This window comes from Polypterus senegalus, chromosome 8 (genome assembly GCF_016835505.1).
Source record: "Polypterus senegalus isolate Bchr_013 chromosome 8, ASM1683550v1, whole genome shotgun sequence".
NCBI classification, from domain to species: domain Eukaryota; kingdom Metazoa; phylum Chordata; class Cladistia; order Polypteriformes; family Polypteridae; genus Polypterus; species Polypterus senegalus.
In genome coordinates this window covers 149,747,287-149,770,962 of record NC_053161.1, presented here as the reverse complement: position 1 = coordinate 149,770,962, position 23,676 = coordinate 149,747,287, and the positions used below count along the sequence as shown (strand labels likewise).

The 23,676-nt window shown below is 40.3% G+C and overlaps 1 protein-coding gene across 2 annotated transcripts in view; it reads left to right on the top strand.

The window, feature by feature from the left end:
- The window catches only part of tph2 (tryptophan hydroxylase 2 (tryptophan 5-monooxygenase)), a 177,411-nt gene that overhangs the window by 6,704 nt on the left and 147,031 nt on the right, over positions 1 to 23,676 (top strand). For both annotated transcript variants that reach the window (XM_039761916.1, XM_039761917.1), the window contains 2 exons: positions 5,037 to 5,186; positions 16,750 to 16,933. In XM_039761916.1, coding sequence (XP_039617850.1) covers positions 5,037 to 5,186; positions 16,750 to 16,933 — 334 coding nt within the window. The remainder of the gene's footprint in view (positions 1 to 5,036; positions 5,187 to 16,749; positions 16,934 to 23,676) is intronic.

The following is a 23,676-nucleotide window of genomic DNA, read 5'->3' as shown; positions in this document are numbered from 1 at the left end:
CTAGTGTGTGCTTGGTGTGTGGGTGTTGTGTGCCCTGCGGTGGGTTGGCGCCCTGCCCCAGGTTTGCTTCCTACCTTGCACCCTGTGTTGGCTGGGATTTGCTCCAGCAGACCCTTGTGACCCTGTAGTTAGGATATAGCGGGTTGGATAATGGACACAATTATACCAATGCCCACAAAAATTTGGTTTAATGCATAAATGACAGTGAGCCGAAAACTCTGATTGATTAGTAAGTTGCATCCCAGTTTGGGACTTTGAAAATCTGGTCACATATCTATCTATCTATCTATCTATCTATCTATCTATCTATCTATCTATCTATCTATCTATCTATCTATCTATCTATCTATCTATCTATCTATCTATCTATCTATCTATCTATCTATCTATCTATCTATCTATCTATCTATCCTCTGTTGTCAGCTAGCCCTTTTGATAATCAAGACTTTAGGTTTGTTCATATTCATTTTTGAGTTGCATGTCTGTTTAAACTTGTGTGCATTTATGTTGTGTGGTTTACTACTGTAATGTTAATTGTTTTTTTGTTGTAAATGTGTGTAACTGTGCTGAGCCTGTCCTCAGTGAAGAGCCCTGTAAATCAGAGGTGGGCTCAGATTTGGTAGAATGTTGAAATGTTATTGCTGTGATGAAAGTGAGAAAATGTCATTTATTAGGATATTTATTTTTTGCTTAACTTATTATTGGTGATGCAGTCAGTCACACTGTCCCCTCATGCCCCCCCAGCCTCTGGTCATTTTCCCCTCTGTGTCTGGGTGTGTTTTCCTCCGCAGTGTTAAAGGTGTGCAGGTCGGGTTGGTTGGTGATTTCATACTGGGCTGGTGTGACGGGTGTGCGATGGACGGCTGCTCCACTCCATCCAGGCCTGTTACCTGTCTTAGTCTCAGCATTGTCTCCAGCCCCCCTACAACCTCAAACTGAATTAACTTTGAGAATGTTATGTTCTTTTTTGAATGAACATTGGATTTGACAGAGTTTAATGTTGGTTAAAAAATTACATTTCAGCGGTGTTTCCTTTTTTTTTGTTATCCTTTTTTTATTGGCCAAAATAAGACAAGAAAAACACAGTTTGCATTTCAAACGTACTTATAAAAATGGAATTACTACAGTTTAAAAATTAGAAACCATAATAATACTCTGCACCCACAACCAAATTCCACCCCATCCACTACACACCTGCCCTGAAAAGTGACAAACATAAGGCTTGTTTTTCAGTCCAGGAACTGAAGGCATTGGGGTAGCTATGGCAGAAATGAGAGACAAAAAGAGAAGAGACGCGTTTCCCAGAGTGGCCATTTCCCAGTTCTTAACTTACTGGACTGCATTGGCCCAAGATGGGCTTGAAGAGCTGGTGAGTGGTTGATCCGGGCAGCCAGAAGTTCTAAATTTAAGAGATTACAGAAGATTTCCAAGCAAGGCAAGAGCACAGCTCAGGATGTTTCTTGTGTGAGGCTGAAAAGAACTTTGCTGAAAGTCAAGCCAACATTACAAGCCTCCGCTGGACAAGATGAAGAAGAAACATCCAGTAGAAGCAACAGATGAGAGGGCAGGAGGATATGGAAGAAAAGGGAGTCAGCAATATATACCAAAGATAAGCCACAGGAGGACAGTCCCAAAACATGTGGAGGAAAGTGACAGGAGGCTCTGAAGGAGCAAAGGTGGATTATGGGGTCAGACAGGAGTCCCATTAGGTGATTAGTTTGAGGTGTTGGATGAAATCAATGTACAATTTCAAATTGTCGCTTGCTGGTTGTTGGGATTTTTTCAAGGTTTGTTTATGTTTTGGAAAATGAAGATGCTGTACAGTGTTTGAACATTGAGAAGATTGCAAAGCAAGGTGGGATTTAAGAGACGTTTTAATAAATGGCATATATAGGGCACCTATATACAGATGTATTTTGAAGGCAAGGAATCAACAAGATACAGAAAGCATTCCTAGATTTTTTTTTATCCTTGCTGAGTTAGTATTTCTTGAGGACTTTTCAGTTAAACATTCATATTGTAATCCCTCCTCATCCACCTCATTCTAAAGGTACCCTTTCAGACTGAGATCTGGGGATTATGCAGATCACTGAATTGAACTGAAATTGCTGTCATTTTCATGGAACCAGCTTGAAATGACATCTGCTCAGCCATGAGAGCTTTTCAATGTGAACTTGTTGACTGATTTGGTATTTCAGAAACATCACAGAGTTGCACCATGCCAGTTGTATAGGATGGTATTATCCGCTTGTCATCCAGATAGGTAAGATTTCCTTACGTTGACATGGCAAACATCACAACGCAATTCGCAGCAATGTTCGGTTCACCAAATGTAATAGAAGCGATCAATTGCACACACATTGCTATTGCAATGGCACTGGACAAGTTACAACAGCTAGGGATGAATCTCCAAAAGATTGAGCTGGCATTACATCATCTATAGCAGGAGAGGCTTTTAAAAACGGCAGCGCCGCACACTCACAGGTGCTTTTTCCAACTAGTGCGGACAAAGGCAAGCAGTTCTTTAAAGGATAGCGAGTCACCAGAAAAGAGCCCTGTAAAGAGCAGAGAATCTGTTGTGCCGCTTGGTGCCAATGCTACACTATAAAGGAGCCTTCAGAGAATGAATTTGCTTATGTAAATAGAAAGCATTTCCACTCTATTAATGTATTTCTGTATGGTGCACAGAAAGTGTGTTACATTATGAAAGCGTGTAGAGTGCTGCATATATAATGTGGCACACAATCATGGCTTGCCAGTACCTGAAGAGATGTGGTAGGATGAATCTGTCCCTGGCCCATCAAATGATCAGGCAAATCGGACAGCGTTACAAAATCATTTGAATGTAATTAGCAGAATGTAATCAGAGGCAGCATTTGTTTTTTGACCATTTCATTTAATTTGTGGTCCATATTACATAGTACAGCCCTTAAGTTCCTTAGTTTATTGGCCACATCTCTTACGGCACTCCAGAACAGCGGCCGTTAGCACACAGCCAGATGGTCGCCCAGTGATTTCCGAGGAAAAGGTGTGTGTGCAGCCAGCTCCTGAAGACGTGCTAGGCATAGCTGCATCATCACCGCCTGGAGTCACGTCCTGGGCATGGGGGTCTGTGTTTGTAATGTTGTCTGAAACAAAGTAAACAGACGGTGGGTTGTAACTCCTGCAACTCACCTTTGATATCTGACCACTTCATTTTGCTGTCAGGTACTGTGTGAATTTCTGATCTTGAACTTTTGAGTGTCTCTGCCACTCTGTATCACTGAATAACTTCCTTTTGTTGCTTATACCACTGCTTAAGCCAACAAATAATATCTTTTTCCTTGCCTCCACTTCATATTTGCTGAAATTCTTCTTTTTTCCATGTGCTTTTGCCATTGTCTTTTAACAAAATAATGAACAGAAGGGTCAATTTATATTGATTTTGATATTCCAATATGGAAGGAGTTGGGGTGGGGCTGTAGGTGTATACACAGGCATTACATTTCACTTTGGGATTCACCCAGGGGAAGTGTGTGGAAATTGGCATATGCACAGTTTTATGTATCTAGAATTTTTTGTGTGTACGCACATTTCCAATGTTGTCCATACGCCATGTTTTATTGTGAATTCTACGCACTGTGTTATATATGTGGCCCTTTGTCTGGTTGCTATGGTCCACCTGTCGGGGGTCTTAGGGACATGAAGATTTGCTTAGTGTTTTGCTAGTAGCCCTGTGTCCGAGATTATAAATTTGAACTGTGAACAAATTTTGGTTCAGGTTATAATTTTCTGGTAACGACTTATAGATCTTCTACATCTTTTTTTAATTTTCAGCCTTAGCATTTTGGCTCTGGTTGAATTGTTGTGTTCTTGTTAACAACCCCTGTCAATTCTTGTTTTGATTCCTATAATGGATAAACCCCTTTGGTTTTCGATCGTATTTAGAAACCTGGTTTTTCTTGTTTCTGTCTTGAAAACCAAGCACATCTCCTGGTCTGTTATGAATAACTTCTAGCAGTTGCTCTCCCTCAGTTTGTCAGCAGAGTAATCGAAGAGGGTAGCTAGAAATTAAAAAGCAGGCAGAGAGCATCTGTGCTGTGACCTAGACGAGCTACTTCAACTCCTCGTGTTTAGCATAACACCTCTGTTGTTCAAGGAAAAAGGCTCATCCTTGAGTTCAGTAGAAATGAAACTAAAATGAATGTGTGTCATGTAAACATCTATGCACCATTTACAGCAGGGGTGTCAAACTGCTGTCCTAGTGGACCACAGTGGCTGCAGGTTTTCATTCTAACCCTTTTCCTGATCATCTCACTAAGTAAATGAGACATCGCCCAGACACGTTCAGTTAGGTGGCCTCTAAATTAGTCTGACATGTTTGAGTCTGGATGTATGTGTGCAGGTGTTCTATGGTGGACTAGCATTACAAGGCAATTATATAATTACATTTACATATCTTTTATTGTTTAGTTCATGTCATTTCAGTTCCACAGAATCAATATAATAATTTATTCCATTTAATTTTAAACTCATTTAATGCTATTCATGGTCATGGGGGGTCTTAGCCTATCTCAGCAGCTTTGAGCACTTGGCAGCATTAGGCTGTAGACTGGGCACAAATATTCATTTATTAATTACTTTTTATTTTTTATTCTGTTACTCATACATTATTTGAGGTGTTTGACAATGAGTACTATCACTAGACACTTTATGAAGTCTGTAAGATTGTCTCGGAGCAACTGTGATTGGACGACTGGTGGAGATGATGATGGTGGTGACAAGAGTACAGCATCCTGTTTTTCACATTCAATGTTCTCAGTAGGCTTCATACATTTAAACTTTTTCTGGGATTTTATTTATGAATACATATTATTCATGTACCAAACCCTAAAATTCATCTGTAACGATAAAGGAATATTAGCGTTATCATATTCTTGTAAGAGATATAGGCTCCAGCCTGAATTATGTCCCTATGTGAGGTGTTCAGTTTAACCTGTTGCTCTTCACAGGATCATTCCCCCAAATTAAATTTAATCTATTTTTTACTCTTACAGCAAAGCCGTAGTATTTTTACCAAAATTGAAGAGAATAAATCAGATGGACAAAACAGCAAGAATGAAGCCACAGAAGGCGGAAAGACTGCTGTAGTGTTTTCACTTAGAAATGAAGTTGGCTGTCTAGTGAAAGCTCTCCGTCTATTTCAGGTAAGTGTCTTGTTCAGTATGAGGCATGTTCCTCCAGCCTATCACCTACACCACAGTTACTTAAACTATGGGTCACAACCCAAAATGGGTCTTGGGCTGCCACTTATTGGGTCACGGAGGGTCTCTCATGGGAAAGGTTCACGTATGGTTTGCAAAGTGTCTTCTGATGGGCCACAGCAGGCAGTTTATTCAATTGACATTGCTCCACTATGACTGTCTGCAGCGATTCACAAAGCGGGACTCCCCATTCTTAATTGGGTCTCAAAGACACTAAGAAGGGCAAGATTGGGTCGCTAGAAAAAAAATAAAAATAAAAACTAGTGTGAAAATGACACACTTTCAATTCCCAGGAATATGGTGCATCAGTAGTTGACATATTTAATGAAAAGTGTGTTCTCTAAGCTTAAAATCATTTATATTTTATTTTTAGTATGGATTTTAAATAAGCCTGTGATTGGTTTGGTATGTTTTCATATTTTCTCATTAAGGAATAAGGAAGGATTTCCATTAAAATGAATCTGGTTTATTAAATGTGAACATGCTTTCCTTTTAGAGTACTGTTTTGTCTTGGTAGAGTTCTATATTACTCTATTTTCTCCTTTTGTATTCTTTAATGTGTAGCCTTTGTTAGAATGCCTCAAATCCCATAGGTTTACCACTGCTCCTAAAGTATTGTACTTTATAACTTCTCCCCACCTTACTTTCTACATCTATAACCTTAGGCAATTATAGAGAGTAAAAGACACGAAGGAGTTAAATTACACTTTAAATAATGTATTATTGATAATATTCATAAATAATAACAATAAGCAAAGTACATTTGAATATTGGCAGCCATACAACCTGATAAATGCTGATGTGTAGTTTCAGGCGGCATTCAGACTTTTTAGGTATTTATAAAGTCTCTGGTTAAGTCGTCATTTTTAGTCAGCTTTCTTCAGAACAGGTCGCATGCTTGTCTCAATATGGCTGCCGAGCTGTGCTCTTCATGGTGCTGTCCTTTTCAGTTCATGGTGTGTGAGATGCTCCTTCATCACGATGGTGTGAGACAGAGAAGGGGAGGTAAAGCAACCAAATTTATACAAAATCCTTACACCAATAGGGCGTCATGTTACAGAATGGCCTCTGATTCAAACCAATCCCAAGCAACCATACTTCAGACCAAATGGGGGCACACAATACTTTTCGAACCTGCCCCCAAAATGATTTGTTGAGCTGATGCTTGTCAGCTGGGTAGTCTGGCTTTCCTGTGGGGGTTCATTGAGAAAGTCCTGCAGAGAATCACTTGTTCAGGCACTTTTCCCCTAACCCTGTCATAAAATTCCTCCCTGACCAGACTCAGTCCTAAAGGGGTGTGGGCGGTTAGTTAAAAATCAAACTATTGTTGTTCTTACCTTTGATATAACGCTAACATTACATTGCTTTACCTAAGTTACAAATAAAGACATACAAAATGTTTATCAACTTGTATGCAAAATTTCACACCCCAGTAAGTACCATCTCATCCTCAATAATGTTGCTTTTATCGCCTTACTCATCTACTGAGGAGATCTGTTTGGATTACTGTTATTTCTGTTTTCACAATATTGCCTTAAACTGTGTGAAATACACTTTTACATTGTTCCCTTTTGGTCCTCAATCTATACCACATCTAGTAATTTCTCCACTTTTTTTCCTAAATTATTTATGCTATGTTCTAAAATATTAAACAAATCAAGACTGCTGCGATTTATGAGGCTCTTCAAACTCAAAAGAGTATTCTCTTCAACAGTAGACCTCAAGGCTCTGGTGACACCCGTCGTCAAGATCAGTCTTATCCGAAATTTGAGAAGCAGGCTTTCAGTCTGTCCATGCCCAACAAAAGAAAGGAGTAGCGGTGTCTAAACATGAAAACTTCAAAAATCCTAAAGGGAAAGGGAAACTGTAAAATAAGTCCTGGCCCAAACTACAAAACAATGTTCTTTAATTTGTAATGATTATTTAATCAAAGAAACGTTAAACAAGACCAGAAAATGGGGGGTTTAGTGATGCAAAAATGGCAGACCTTAAGCAAACATTGTCAGACAAAGACAGAGAAACAAAGCTAGAGTGCATAAACTAAAGAGTCGAAAAAGTAAGCACTTGAAATAATAAACCTAGAATTCGAAAGAGAGTTTAACAACAAACATTTAAACCAACATCACAGCACTACGCCTTGTTCTGCCACCTGAACAAGTAGGCAAATATAATTGGAAGATGAAATGCAGTAAAAAAACAACCAGAAGTTCGATAAATTGTGACATCTAACCCCAAAACACTAAACCAAAAGTTTTAGTGAACTGAACACATGCGGAGAAACATTAACCAGTAAAACAAGTAAAGAAAAGTCACACTGATGAGTCTTTTTAAATCACATCTGCAATCACTGACAATCAGAAATTGCGTGACTCGGGCCTCTGTATCCATGACATGGTAATGTCACACGCCGTCCACTTCTGATTAACCGTGCATAACAATGGAATTTAACCATTAACAGAATTTCTTCACAATGGTTGCACACATGGAAAAACAAAATGGTGTGGTGGGATCATTTTGACATTGTGAAAAACTAATCTAAAACAAAAATCCAACATCAGAAATAAATTCTTTAATCTTCAAAAAGCTTATTCTGGATGGAAAAGTTCAGAAAAGATGTATTGGCTTATATAGTTAGCTGCAAAGTCAGGGGCCCCACCCCCTTAGGCTCAATAAGGAGCCAGTAGGGCACATAATAAAAAGAACAAATATTAAATGTATAAACGTAAGGAAAAAACATAACATTAAGTAAAACATTCACTAAGGCATTACATAATTTAAATAAAAATATTCATTTATGAAATATAAGTAGGAAAGAAAGCAAAAACGTGATTAATAATAATATCGACAAAATGTTTAAAAAACAAGAAAAAGATTTGCTTAATGCAAAGTCTTGAACTTCATCAGGTAAGCATTTCACTGCATATTGTACTATAGTTATAATTGTATGTGACAAATAACTTTGATTTGATTTGATTTAAGCCAGGAAATGTACAGTAGTTTATTTTTTAGGTTCTGGTTTTGCACACTTGTTCTGGCTTTTGTTGGTCTCTTTTGTTTTTTGAACTACACACTTGTCGCCTGACTGCTTTGTTTCGTTGACCTTTTACGGTATCTTCCATCTCCTGGTTTTCTCCAAAGCCGAACAATACATCTTAGAATGGCAGTCCCCAGGTATTCACACTACTGGTAATTTGTCTTACTTTTCTGTTGATGTAATGATTCGTTATTCACCTTGCTCAAAGCATTTTACTAAATAAAACACATAAAGTATCCATCAGTGTTCCTTTACAGGTAGATAACATTTTAAAAATCAACTGTGACATGTGTATGGATGGATAGATACAACCAATATAGTAAATGATTCCCCACCTAATGCTTGGCCCTCAGTTCCCCTTGCAAATTAGGTTTGTCTTCAAAAAATGAAATATTGGGGAACCAACCTGTTTGCCCCTAATAATCACTAAATTGTCGGGCAAAATAAACAAGTGCACAGTGGCACAAAAGCAGAAATATCCAGAAGTGCTTCTAGAATAAGTGGAGTACAGCTCTGTAGAGCGGTAATGACTTTTGGTTGGATCTCCACTTGATGGTCTTCTCTTTCTCAAAATGATATGCCTCCTTCCTGGAACATCTTCACTTTATAGTCCCTAAACAGGAAGGGGTGGAGTCAGTTTCTCTCATTGGGCATCTTCTCAGAGCGTTAGGTGGAGAAACAGACAATACTGTGAGTTGCAATCCCCCCTCACGTCCTGAAGTGGTAGTGCTTACCTCTAATGAGTCCTGAATGTGATCCTCTGATGAGCATACCTGTCAGCCCAATACACCAGAAACCCTGGACGCCATGTTCTAGACGATTGACTGGGCGATGAGGATGATAACTATTCAACAGCACATGGACAGTATTTACCCCACTTGTCTTCGCAGATTTCCTCATGTTCTAGCATGTCTGAACAACAAATCAGATCATCTCAAGATGTTTATTGGACTCAATATAAAAACACTACCAAAAAACCCCCACCACATTTACTATTCAGAACCAAGAAACAGAGAATATCAAACAATTCTGTTACCAGGGTATCAAGTTGGAGCTGAAGAAGACTTCAAGATATGACTCAGAATCGTCAGAGCAGCCTTTACCAGCCTTTGACCTCTCTGGTAATTTATCCAGCTACTCAGGAAACACCAACCTGAGAATTTATCAGAGCAATGTTCTTGAAGTCTTCCTGTATGGCTCCAGCACCCAGCAGGACGCAAACAGACTCTCGAGTTTCATTAACAAAACTCATGAAAATGCACTCACCAGCCACAAAATCCATCTCAAGACTCCACAATATCACCAACTGGAAAGCATTACAATCATCCTTAAGAAACGGTAATGGAGGTGGCTAGGACATGTGTGTCACATACCTTCCAGATTCCCAGTAAAGGTAGCAGAGCACTGACAAAACAAAGGTAAGGAGTACTAAGAAAAACATGGAGGTGCACTATGGAGGAGAAGCTAAAGACTGCCAGATTCACCTGGAGGACTGCAAGCGTGCAAGCGTAATGTGCCACTAGGGACAAAGTAAAGCAGTACTCTAGATCAGGGGTGCCCAACTCCAGTCCTGGAGGGCCGCAGTGACTGCAGGTTTTCATTCTAACCTTTTTCTTTATTAGTGACCTGTTTTTGCTGCTAATTAACTTCTTTTGGATTAATTTTAATTGACTTGGTTTTTAAGAAATGTTTCCCTTTCTTTCCTTAAATGGCACCCAAGCAGAAGTGAAATGTGAAGTGAGTGAGCCAACAGCAGACCAGCTAAGTCAGGGCCTCAAACTCCAACCAATTTCACTCCAACCAGCTGCTTAATGAGGCGCTGAGTCTTGTCATTAATTAAACCCGTTCTTTAATTCCATGGCTTGTTGCCGCTCTCATTGTGCAATAGCAGACATTTAAATAAATTAAGGATTTTCTCTTTTCTAAGAGCAGATCAGCATTCCTGAGACCTTCGTCTTTCTTTATTTTCAGATATTGTATGATGGTCACTGTTTGCTGGGCCTGTTTTTGCTCATTTTATGTCTCATGATTGTTTGGCTGCTAATTAAGGAAAAATAAACAATTAAGGGATCTGAGTCTACAAGAGCAAGTCAAAGAGAATGAATTCAAAAGAAGTTAATTAGCAGCAAAAACCAGTCATTGATTAAGAAAAGGATTAGAATGAAAACCTGAAGCCACTGCGGTCCTCCAGGACTGGCAGGCCCACACCTAGGGGGGGGACAACCATGACACTTGTCAGGGGCCCGAGCTAGATAGGGACCTGCCCTTTTTCGCCTTTTTTTTTTTTTATACGCACATATTTGAAACACGAAAGGGGCCCGAACTCTGTCAGCTGCCTGGGGCCCAGAATTTCCTAGAGTTGGGCACCCCTGCTCTAGATGAAATAATATCATCCTTACCCCTTGTTGGCAGCAGTGTGCTTAACACACTATGTGTTTTTCTTCTCTATCTCTCTCTCTCTGTGAATAAGCAGCACTAGTTGCTGGTTTCTTTACACGAAAGTTAGGGAGTGAGTGCACAAAGAGATATTCTGGGATTTCCAAAGGCCCCAATCACCTGGAGGCCGGAGGTCTTGAGATTGCAGCCCCTAATGCTAGAAGAATTGGCATTGATGCTTTGGAAGACATCCTCAGAGCAGGATGTAAAGGCTTCTTCTTGTTAACATTCAGTGACATGACAGTGATTCATTGATGTATTGGTGCCACCTAGTGGACAAACCACTTTATTGACGTCAGGATATTTTGATGCCATTTCTGTCGCAGTGTTAAAAGAATAAAATAAAAAAAAAAACTTTTTTATTTGGTGACTTAGTTAATTGTTTCTAGGATTACTTGTTAATAAATTCTTAGTTTGTTAATTACTCTAAAATAACAATCAGCTTTGTTTAAATGTAATTACCTCAATTAATTATTCTTAAAATAATCTTATATATAAACGTCTACGTGTGTGTGTCTGTCTGTCCGGCCTGGAAGTGCGAGGCTACAGCATGAAGCTCAGAGAGCTGGCAAGGCGGCCCCAAGTTAAATAGAAGAAAGAAGTACGAGGCTACAGCATGAAGCTGAAAGAAAGCGACTCTGTCACCAAAGTGAAACTGCAGAGGAAAGACAAACTCACTTAGCCGCTGATACACAAGCGAGGCGAGCACATCGGTAAAACAAAACCTCCGAGGAGAGAGAAACTCGCTTAACCACTGACAGACAAGGGGGGAGAGCACATCTGCAAAACGAAACCACCAACTCTGCATTTCAAATTCTTTTCTGTCGATTTCAATAGTTTCTAGGAGCCCAGGCTTTTTACAGCACGGGCTTACACAGCTAGTTAGGTATAATAAAAGTGTTGGTGTTTTAGGCTGGGTTTTTCTTAGGGTTTGTCCTTACCCAATAGCACAACGTGATGCATGTGACCACACCCACCACATCACATGATCATGGCTCAGTTAAGTTCATGTAGTAAATGGAATCGGGAAGACAGTGGCGGATCATGTATTAAAAAAATGCTTTAGTTGCTTCACATTTTTATGCAATCGTTTTGTTCACCCCACTGATTTAAAGCTGAAAGTCTGCACTTCAACTGCATCTCAGTTGTTTTATTTAAAATTCATTGTGGTAATGTACAGAACCAAAATTAGAAAAAAATTGTCTCTGTCCAAATATTTATGGACCTAACTGTATGCTGCATTAATAGTTTAGATGAGTCAGCATTGAGGATTTTGTCTTGTGCTGCAGGGGCAACAACCTGCAGCTCAACATCTGCAAGACAAAAGGGCTGGTGGTGGACTACCGGTGTGCCAAGGAACCTCTGAGAAGAGTGGCCATTCAGCAGGAGAATGTGGAAGTGGTGCAGAGCTACAAGGACCTGGGGGTTCACATAAACAACAAACTGGACTGGTCTGATGACACACAAGAAGGGCCTGAGCAGTCTGGACCTCATGAGGAGACTCAGGTCTTTAGATGTGTGCAGTAAGCTGCTAGAAAATGTTCTACCAGTCCAAAGTGGCCAGTGTGGTGTTCTACATTGCAGTCTCTGGGAGAAGCAACTTGAGCTCACAAGATGCACAAACTTATCAGGAAAGCCTGCTCCACCACAGGGTGAACCCTGGACATACTGGAAGCTGTTGAGGAAAAGAGCACGGTGGCAAAATTGGATGCCATCATGAAAAATATCCCCATCGCCTCCAGGTGGCACTGTCTTGGAGCACTTTTAACCACAGACTCATTCTACCATGGTGGGCTAAGAAGTGACCCTGGGGGTCGTTTCAGTCCATTACCATCAGGCAATTCAATGCTTCCACCCAATGTACTCCTTAATTTCATTTGGAAATATCTGCACAATAGACATTTATTTATTTTGATTGATTGACTGGCTGCATTATCTGTCCTTTGAGTCTGTATCCTGGATTTTGATGTTTCTGCTTTTGTATGCATCTTTATTTCCTTCTGGGATTAATAAAGTTTCTAATCTAATCAAATTAGCACATCAGTATCACTGCCATTCATTCAATTTATTCTTTTGATATCAATGCTTTGCTCAAATAGTTTTCAGAACTAACACTGGGATGCATTTCATTTTAGTCTGGATATTCATACTGCTAGTGGCTGCCCACAGAAATGCCCAGGCGACGGGTCTGTGTAGAATCTACTGATCTGTACCATTCCCCTGGGATTTTTGCTTTGCTTTGGATAAAAGAGTATTGAGAACAGGGTGTAAAAAATCAAATCAAAGCTAATGACTTAAAGTGAGGGAGTGCTGCAAATCTCTGCGAGCCTGATGTTTATTCTGTACTTTGTGGCTGAGAGGTCCCACCTGCACCATTTCAGAGTTTTGGCACGGACGCCGTCTGAGTGGAGTTTACACTTTCTTATGCTACTATATTGCAGCAAACCCTAAATATATTACATCCAACAGTTTGGACAGTCTCCCCTCAGGGGCTGGCTACCCCTTAACGTTAATGATAAGGGACAAGGCCACCACTAAGCCTCCCAGGCTCTTCAACACCCTCTCCGTGATAATCACATGTCAACAGCAGCATATATACAAGGAAATGTCATATTGTAATAAATGGCAAATTAATACACCACTTAGGATATAGCGGGTTGGATAATGGATGGATGGATGTCCCCAAAACACCACAACCTAAGAATATACTACCGTATATGCTCACGTATAAGTTGGGTCTTGAAACCCAAAAAATTGATCATAACATCAGACCCCGACTTGTACGCCCATTCAAAAATGCAACACTTAATTTTGTTTTGTTTTTTTTTTTACATTTCCTTGCTTCCTCCAATCTCGCACCAGTTTCTCAGATGCATTGAATTTTGTTGCAGCAGAGCAGTTACCAATTTCTTATGCTACTTCAATGACTTTTAATTTAAAACCAGCTCCATAGTTTCTTCTGATGCATCGCTCCATCATAGATAAAGGATGCTGTTACGATAAAGGTGGATGAGAGTGTGAGATATGAAACACACAAATCAGTGCAAACGTCACTTCAGAATAGTTCATGTATTACCACGTGGTGACGTAGGCACAATAGAGTGAGAGAGAGAGAGAGAGAGAGAGAGAGGTTAGAGAGGCACGTGCTGATACAGCTCATTGCCACACCCACATAGAAAAAAAGGGTCATGTGCTCCGTGGTTACTCTCTCAGGTGGGCGTTAGCATATCATGATCTCTTGGACCAATAGCGTGAGTTTTCTGCATTCGACTTATACAACCAACATTATAAAATACCAGAAGTTATACAGATTAGTGCTATTTCAGCTGTGGAATGGCCAAATGGGGGAGGCAGCTTGATGGATGAGGTCTCCAGAACTCTAAACAAATCCAAATCACATTATGTGATATCATCTACTGTGGAATTCTACTCCGTACTTCTAGAAGTTTTATTTTTATACTGTATTGAGGATTTGTTCTGTCCTGTGTATTGTACTGTATTGTATTGACCCCCTTCTTTTTGACACCCACTGCACGCCCAACCTACCTGGAAAGGGGTCTCTCTTTGAACTGCCATTCCGAAGGTCTATTCCATTTTTTTCCATGCAAGGGTCTTTTTGGAGCAGGGGTGTCAAACTCTGAGCCTGGAGGGCCGCAGTGGCTGCAGGTTTTCATTCTGAGCCTTTTCCCCAATCAGTGACCAGTTCACTGCTAATTAACTTTTTTTCCCTTTATTTTAATAGCCCTGTTTTTAAGGATTCAGTCCTCTGAATTGATTTGTTTCTTCATTAAATGGCAGCCAAACAGAAATATGATGTGAAACGAGCCAACAGATGACCAGTTAAATTGGGCCTTCAAACTCCAACCAATTTTACTCCAGCCAATCGCTTAATGAGAAGCCAATTCTTGCTGTTAATTAAACCTGTTATTTAATTCCATGGTTTGTTGCTGCTCTCATTCTGCCACATCAGACTTTTCCAAAACTGCTTAGTTTCTGTTTTTTTTCTAAGAATTCCGTCATAATGTTTTGGTGACTCAGAGATCAACGTTGCAGAGACCATCACCTTTCTTTACTTTCAGATATTGTGTGATGGGCACAGGGGATCTGGTCATGTGGTGGCTCGTTTTGTGTCTCATTATTGTTTGGTTGCTAATTAAAGGGAGAAGAGACAATTAAGAGGTCAAGTTAATTAAAACTAAAGCAAAAGCCATTAATTAGCAGATAAAACTGCTCACTAATGAAGAAGATGGCGAGAATGAAAACCAGCAGCCACTGCGGCACTCCAGGACCAGAGTTCGACACCCGTGTCTTAGAGAGTCAAGGCTGGGGGGCTGTCAAGAGGCAGGGCCTGTTAAAGCCCATTGTGTGATTTTGGACTATACAAAAAATAAATTGTATTGTATTGTATACAGTAAAATCAACTTCTGACTTATCTGCAGGAGAACTTTTCCGTGAGTATACGAGGGGGGACCCAAAAATAACCGGAATTTTGTTGTTGTTAGGTTGGTGCTTGTAGTACGTGGTTGGGCCGCTAGGGCGATCTATTTACACTCCTCACAAGTCAGTCTGCCAAGTGCCATCAGTCTGGAAGGTTGTGCTTGTGTTCAGTGAATTTTGTAAAAGTAGTTTTGTGCAAGCATTGTATTTTTACGATGGCCGATTCTCGTGTGCAACGTGCGGCAGTGAAATTTTGTTTTCTTCTTGAAAAAAGTGTTGCAGAAACTATTGTTATTGAAACGGTATGACAACCCTGAACCACCCACCCTACTCACCGGATTTAGCTCCGTGTGATTTCTTTTTGTTCCCTCGGATGAAAAAAGACTTGAAAGGAAGGCGTTTTGCTGACGTCGAAGAGGTAAAACAAGAAACGACCAGAGCATTAATGGACATTACTTCAGACGAATTTAAAAAATGTTTCGAACAATGGAACAAACGGTTAGATAAGTGTATTTCCGCCAATGGAGAGTACTTTGAAGGAGACTAATTGTAGTTTGTACAGAAAATTAAATTAAACACTTTTTAAAAATATTTCCGGTTATTCCGGTCCCTCGTATATACGGTATATACAAAAACAACCCAGTCTATGGTTTGATGTTAGAGCATTAAATGATGAGTCCAAAAAAATTATCATATCACGAGGTAGGTGGAAGGTGTATCTGGTCCCAGAAAGAATAAACCAATCAGCCCTAGCAGTATCTTGAAGTTCGGGTGATACACGTGGCCCATTGGGTCACTTTCCATTTCTCAGAATGCAGGATTCATTTTGGGAAGTGGAGGTACCACGTTCAAACACTGAACAGCAGGTTCATTCCCCTTGCTTTCATATACTAGCAAATTCGAAATTAACATCCATGTGGAAAATCCACTAACTCATTACTAACAGAATGTGAGGAGTGTCTCCTTGAAGGGGTGGTCCTCCATAGATTATTGCACAGAAAACTTCACAATTCTATGTGTGAAAAATAATAATTGAACAATGCAAAACCAAAATGTTTATTATGTTAATTGATTTACTTAATTAAATTAACTCCTTAATTTATATAGAGCTTTTCTCACTACTCAAAGCACTTTACATAGAGAGGGAGGAGCTAATTCAGCCACCAATGATGTGCAGCATCCATCTGGGTGATATGACGGCAGCCATTTTGCGCCAGTATTCTCACCACTCATGAGCTATTAGGTGGTTAAGGAGTGCAAGATAGTTAGCCAATTGGAGACAGGGGGTGATTAGAGGGCCAGAATGACTAGGCCATGGAGGGCAATTTAAGTGGTGCTGCTCCCCAAGAACATTCAGGACAGCTGACGTCTCTAAATTAGCTTGATGTGTGTGAGTTGGGCAGCAAACCCAGATTTGGCTACTGCCTTGGCCCAATGTATTCAGGACTGGCTCAGACTTCTTATAACCATGTGTTGGAAGAAACTAATTAGAGAAAAGGAATGAAGGCCTAGGCATCTTTAGACCCATGCACACGTAGGGTACGTTTCTCACCACAGAACGGAATGGCACTGAGGTACTACTTGTCTTGTGTTTTCTAGGAGAAGCACGTCAACCTAGCCCACATTGAATCTAGAAAATCCAAGAGAAGAAACTCTGAAGTGGAGATTTACGCTGACTGTAACTGCAGCAAGAAACAATTCAATGAGCTGGTACAGGTTCTCAAGCTCCAGACAAGCATCATCACCCTGAATCCTCCTGACAACCTCTGGACCGAAGAGGAAGGTACTGCCTATTTCTTCTTTTCTAATACTGAATGGTTTTGTAACGCTTCCTGTAATGGGTATTCGCGCAGAAAGAGGCCAAGTATTGATTTATGGAAAAGAAGCAGAAGTGGTTAGCATTGTCGCCCCACAGCTCCAGACACCAAAGTCCATTTTCTAATTTGGTTGCTCTCTGCATAGAGTTGCATGTCATCCTGTAAAAGTTTTTCAGTGGGCACTCTGATTTTCTCCAACATCCAAAAGTTGGAATTTTAGATGAAATTGAAATACTTCATGTACCAATACAAGTTGAGTGAGTGTCTCTCATGTTGCTCAGGCATTTCTTTCATGGCTGACTCTTCTTGGATACTGCACGGATTGCTCCAGCTCACTACAACTTTCCAACAGAAAAGCAGTGGATGAAAAATTACTGACAGATCTTTAAATAATTTGCAATAAGCTGCTATGTCCCCGTCGTGTTCCTGGTAATACATTTAATCTTACTTGTAGAGATTTACTGAAACAAATATTATATAATACAAACACTTCTTTTATGTTGTTAGGTGACTATAACTTTTTTCACTGTGTATGTAATGTAAAATGATATGTGTGAAAATATCGTTTTTAATATATAAAGTTGGATTATAAACTGAGATAAATGATTGTGTATCGATATTATCAATTAATTATGATGACAAACAAAGAGATATGATATCTGAAAAATATAGCTCAACTGGAATTGGTTCTGATGACCTTTTCCTCTATCTCAGTATATAAGAAAGTCGAGGGGAGCACACTCACGATTTTTCCTTTTATTAAGGTGAACTAGCCTTGCTATCCATCAAAGATGGGCTGAAATCTAAACGATCAACACAGACCTCAGCGTTAACATTTCCAGTGCACCATCGATTGGAATGTATTTTGTAATATTTAAAGTAAGAAAATGCACTGCATTTGTCATTCCAACAAGTGGTTAAGGTGTTGGACTTCATACCCTGTGGTTGTGGGTTCAAACTCTACTACTGACACTCTGTGACCCTAAGCAAGTCACTTGACCTGCCTGTGCTCCAACTGGAAAAAAGAAAAATAATGTAACCAATTTTATCATGAATGTTGTAAGTCAGGGCGGCACGGTGGCGCAGTGGTAGCACTGCTGCCTCACAGTTAGGAGACCTGGGTTCACTTCCCAGGTCCTCCCTGTGTGGAGTTTGCATGTCCTCCCCATGTCTGCGTGGGTTTCCTCCGGGTGCTCCGGTTTCCTCCCACAGTCCAAAGACATGCAGGTTAGGTGGATTGGCGATTCTAAATTGGCCCTGGTGTGTGCTTGGTGTGTGGATGTGTGTGTCCTGCGGTGGGTTGGCACCCTGCCCAGGATTGGTTCCTGCCTTGTGCCCTGTGTTGGCTGGGATTGGCTCCAGCAGACCCCCGTGACCTTGTGTTTGGATTCAGCAGGTTGGAAAATGGATGGATGTTGTAAGTCACCTTGGATAAAGGTGTCCGCTAAATAAGTACATGTCAAATAAATAGTAGCACCTTGAGTATAGGAAAGGCCATAAATTAAAGGTAGTATTATTATCTGTAGGAATTGCAAATGCAATGCACATGTCTATGTTATATGCCATTTGGAATGGGATTCGTAAAAGCAGTGGATTCAGAGAGCAGTACTGATTGTTTCTCACCACACAAAAAAACTTTTAAACCTTCCAAAGCTCTTTTAAGTGAGTTTTCACAATTGTTAAATTGTCTGCAAAACAAATTTTAGTATCAGTTCCATGCAACAAATTCAATGCATATGGCTTTATGTGCCATTTGGCATGGGAGTCATAAAAACAATATTAATGTTTGTGAGGCACCATCTGTTGGGATGACAGACATAGTAGCTTGACGGATACACAGATACTTACTGTATCCTTTTATTAAGGTGGAAGATAGGTAATAATTGTGAGGTTATAAGTAACTCTTTGTGTATGGGACTCTTTATGCCTTGGTTTTATCTACACACAAAAATACAAATAAATTCACTAACTCTTTATTAAATATACTTGCATTGATAAGTATGCTATAAAGGAAGAAGAAATATCTGGTAGTCTTTAACATCTCCATGTACAGTTTCAGTGTTGCACAGATAGTGCCGTCTGACAATACAAAGGTCACTTCCTGAGTCCAATAATGTGGAGAGCTTGCGGCCCCCCAACTTCACCGAGACCATTAAGCCATCCTTTTTATCTGAAGAATAAGGAACACGGGAGCAACAAACCTCGGCGAGACCAATTTCAATCGATTGAGCAGGGGACAGACGACATTCCCTCGAAGCATCTTCGTTCAGCTCCACTGCTGAAATACCCACGGCGACGTCCACGGCCTCCTGCTTCCTTAACAACCGGATCCCCTGGAGGTCTTCCAAAAGAAGCCCGAATGTCAGGGTTAACAGCACGTTGAATCTCTAATCTCCGTTCAAAGCGACGTGCATTTCCTGGGCGATCTCTCGGAGGCTGCGGAACAGCATAAGGACCTGCAAATCCACCGCTTTTTCTCCAAGCGGTTTGTGAACCCTGTTTGGCCATGATCGTCAACGATTCAATATCATGACGAAGGAATTCATCTCGAAGAACTGCAGGGATCCCAGCCAGCAGTACATTAATGACAACCGTTTCCACAATGCGCACCATCTCGCTTCCCTCAAATCAGCAGTGAGCTTTACGAATCAAATCTTGAATTTGCGCACGAATGGGACCGTCCATGTTTAGTTTCCAATCATAAAACGCAAAACCTTTACACAAAAAGCTCGTAGTTTTTCGTAAAACAACTTGCCGCTTCAAGAAATCATAATCGACGAGTTTATCGTGAGGCACATTCCATAAAGCAATTAAGGCATCCCCAAAGATAAAAAAAAAGCCGTGACGATGACATCCCAGCAAAGTGGCCACATGTTCAAAAGCTAAAAGAAACATCTCTGGGTCGTCGGGAGGATCCCATTTTCGTCAGCACATACTTGGAATTAGTAGGTAGAACAGGAGCTGGAGCATTAACTGGATCATCCTCCGAATCGGGAGGAAGCGGGACATTTTGAGCTATCTGAAACAACCGCTCTGTGCGTTCATCTGTGCAACCACTTTGTCACGCTTGGGTCACAGATTTGCACAGAAACACAGGAGGTTGTAGAAAACGGGAACTTTATTCAAACACTGCAAACAAACATTTGTCTCTTTTTCAAAAGTTTAAATGTGCTCCATGACAAGTCAGAGATGACAGTTCCGCCAGGAGCAGAGAATGTCAGAGAGAGAAAGAGAAAAAGCAAATAATCAATTCAAAATATGACATCACCTGTCAGGACTTTTAAGTCTGCGAAGTACCATGCGGATCGCAAGCAAGCAAGGCAGCAATGTGAAGGTAGTCTTTCGGCGTCTTTTTTTTTTTAACCTGTAGGGGTGCGATCAGCCCCCCAGCTCACAATATAAACGTCCACACGTGGAAGTGTGCGAGTCTGTCTGTCCAGCCCAGAAGTGAGAGGTGGAGTCGGGGTAAGGGCTGCAGCTCCCAGGATACACAAGCGAGGCGAGCACTTCGGCAAAACAAAACCTATGAAGAAAGAGTCACTCGCTTAGCCGCTAATACACAAGCGAGGTGAGCACATCGTGCAAAACGGCATCCTTTTTACTTTTCCTCTCGCCGCTAATACACAAGGGAGGCAAGTACGCCGATAAAATGAAACCTCCCAAGAAACGTTCAATTACCTGACATCTCAAAATTAAATTTTTTTTTTCTGATGATTTCAATAGTTTCTAGGACCCCATGCTTTTTCCAGCACAGGCTTACGAAGCTAGTACTGTATAATGGTAACTTTATGAAGTAGCTGTGAACTCTCTGACATGGGAACAATCAGACTGATCTGCACCACTGGGACTCTGTCTTATAAGTAAACTAGCAAAATACCCGCTCTTGGCAGCGGAGAAGTAAAAAGAAAAGAAAACATTTTAATAATAACGTAACATGATTGACAACGTAATTGTTTTGTCATTGTCATGAGTGTTGCTGGCATATATATATACATATATATATATATATATATATATATATATACATATACATATACATACATACATGTGTACACACACACATATACTATGGGGTGCCAAACAGGCAAATACATTGATTTTGAGAATATATAAAGTCAAAACTTGAATATATAAAGTCACTGTCGGAATATATAAAGTCAAAACTTGAATATATAAAGTCAGCGCTGGAATATATAAAGTCATTCCTGATTATATAAAGTCAACATCGGAGTATATAAACTCACTCCTGAATATATAAAGTGAAAGTCAAAATATATTGATTGAAACGACTCTGAACTGAACTAAGTTAACAAAAACATATTCAGAAATATAAATTTAAAAAACGCTGTTCGGTTAATGTTTTGAAAATGATGCATGTGCCCTGCCCAGGATTGGTTCCTGCCTTACGCCCTGTGTTGGCTGGGATTGGCTCCAGCAGACCCCCGTGACCCTGTGGTCGGATTCAACGGGTTGGGAAATGGATGGATATTCCAGCGCTGACTTTGTATATTCCGACGCTGACTTTATATATTTAAGTTTTGACTTTATATATTCCAGCGCTTACTTTATATACTCAGGTTTTGACTTTATATATTTGGGAATGACTTTATATATTCAAGTTTTGACTTTATATATTCACGAATGACTTTATATATACAAGTTTTGACTTTATATAGTTAAATGTAGTCATCATTGCATAACTTTTTCTTTACCATAGAAATTTAAACACTAAATTCAACTTCCATTCCTACCAAAGATATTTCTGGCGACTGAATAGAACCTACTTATATCCAAACTCAAGCTATTGAGCCGTCGCCTGACTGCCTGAATAAGTCACCCTCGCTTCGCTCTTACTTTTTTTCCATTCATTTAATCATGGCTAGTGGCGGAAAAATTATAAAATGGAAGGAGGATTACACTGAGTATGGCTTTACCAAAACAATTATTGATGGCGAATCGATTATTCATAAAGCTTCAATTGGTGATCTGTTTTTCTGTGTTAACCTCATATTTTTTCATACTTCTTCTCAAACCAAGGGGGTGCGAGGGTAAAATGAATCGGGAAGTGCTGATCAATGTAATCGGTGTACCAGGAAATCATGTTTTGACAAAAGTTCCCCTTTGTTTGTAATGCAAAGTGTGATTAAATGCGTGATATTTTAACGCGTTATGGAGCACATGCATCGAAGCTTCTCAGATATGCTTGTGCTAAGAAAAGGAAACATTTTAAAAATAACGTAAAACGATTGTCAATGTAACCTTTTGTAAGTAGTGCCTGGAGGATTCAGTGTGGAGAAACTGTAGAGACAGCGTGTGTATTAACTTGTGGATTTCTCTGTGAGTATTTGGTGGCAGCGTCACAAAGTCTTTTCTATAAGACTGCGTTAGCTGCAGAGCTCAGCTCAGAGCGAAATGAGGTGAATGGGAGGGGAGATGATGACGTGACTCCCCCACCCACCTTAACTGTCAATCCCCCACAAACACAGTCTCGGAATTTGCATAAGCACACCCCTTCACCTACAATTTTAACTTAGTTATAAAGTGATGAAAACTCTCGTTTATATCCTGCATCCTCTCATTAAACTTGTATCCCACATTACCCGTGGGCATGTGAAACGCCAGCGGTAGCCTGTCTATGAACTTAATTTAAAGTTTAGGTTTACACCTTGTTTTCTTTCCGAGGTAGCAGCACTCATGAATATGGTAGTATATGTCACTCGCTCGCTTCTTATTGTTTCGCTGCCTTCTCAATTATATAATGCATGTTTTCTTCAGCGCTTTTTGGCTCTCTTCCTGGTTTTCTACGCACTGCGTTGACAGTCAGTTCACGTGATTACGTGGGAGGCGTGATGATGTCACACGAAACTCCGCCCCCCACGGCTTTCGCGCTCAACTCCATTACTGTATATGGAGAAAAATAACTTCCAGTTATGACCATTACGCGTAGAATTTCGAAATGAAACCTGCCCAACTTTTGTAAGGAAGCTGTAAGGAACGAGCCTGCCAAATTTCAGCCTTCTACCTACACGGCAAGTTGGAGAATTAGTGATGAGTGTGTGAGTGAGTGAGTGAGGGCTTTGCCTTTTATTAGTATAGATTCCATGTACAATAAAAATGCACTCATTAAAAGGTAATGTCTGCTTACATTTACATTTATCTGTTTAGCAGACGCGACTTACAAAGGAGGTCAACGTAATCGAGTTACATCAGTCTAGGGACTGTTTTGAGCAAGGGTAGCAAGTCAGACTACAAAAGTTGATCACCACAAGTGAAGAGCTATAAAGTTAGCATAAGAAAAAATGAGCCATTAATTATCTACAGAGCAAAAAGCCTTCATTAACAATTTGTTGGATACTCGCAGAACAGCAGGGTTCTTAAACGCGTGGAGGGAGTCAGCAGTTGGGATGTGTCCTGATGCTATTCACATTCAGGGCTACCACTTTATAGCATCCTTAAGTCACGTGTGACATTCTGACTTGCCTACGCTGATCAACATGCAGCACTTCACCCACTCTAGGGCCTCAAAACACTCATCTTCCTCATCTGAAAGCACCACTTTAGCTCATTACCATACCTTAGGTTTTTAGGTTTATTTGTTTATTTATATAGCACATTTAAAGCAAATAGAAGTTGACCAAATTGATTGATTTAGGATCACCAATGCACCTAACTGGCATGTCTTTGAACTGTGGGAGGAAACTGGAGCACC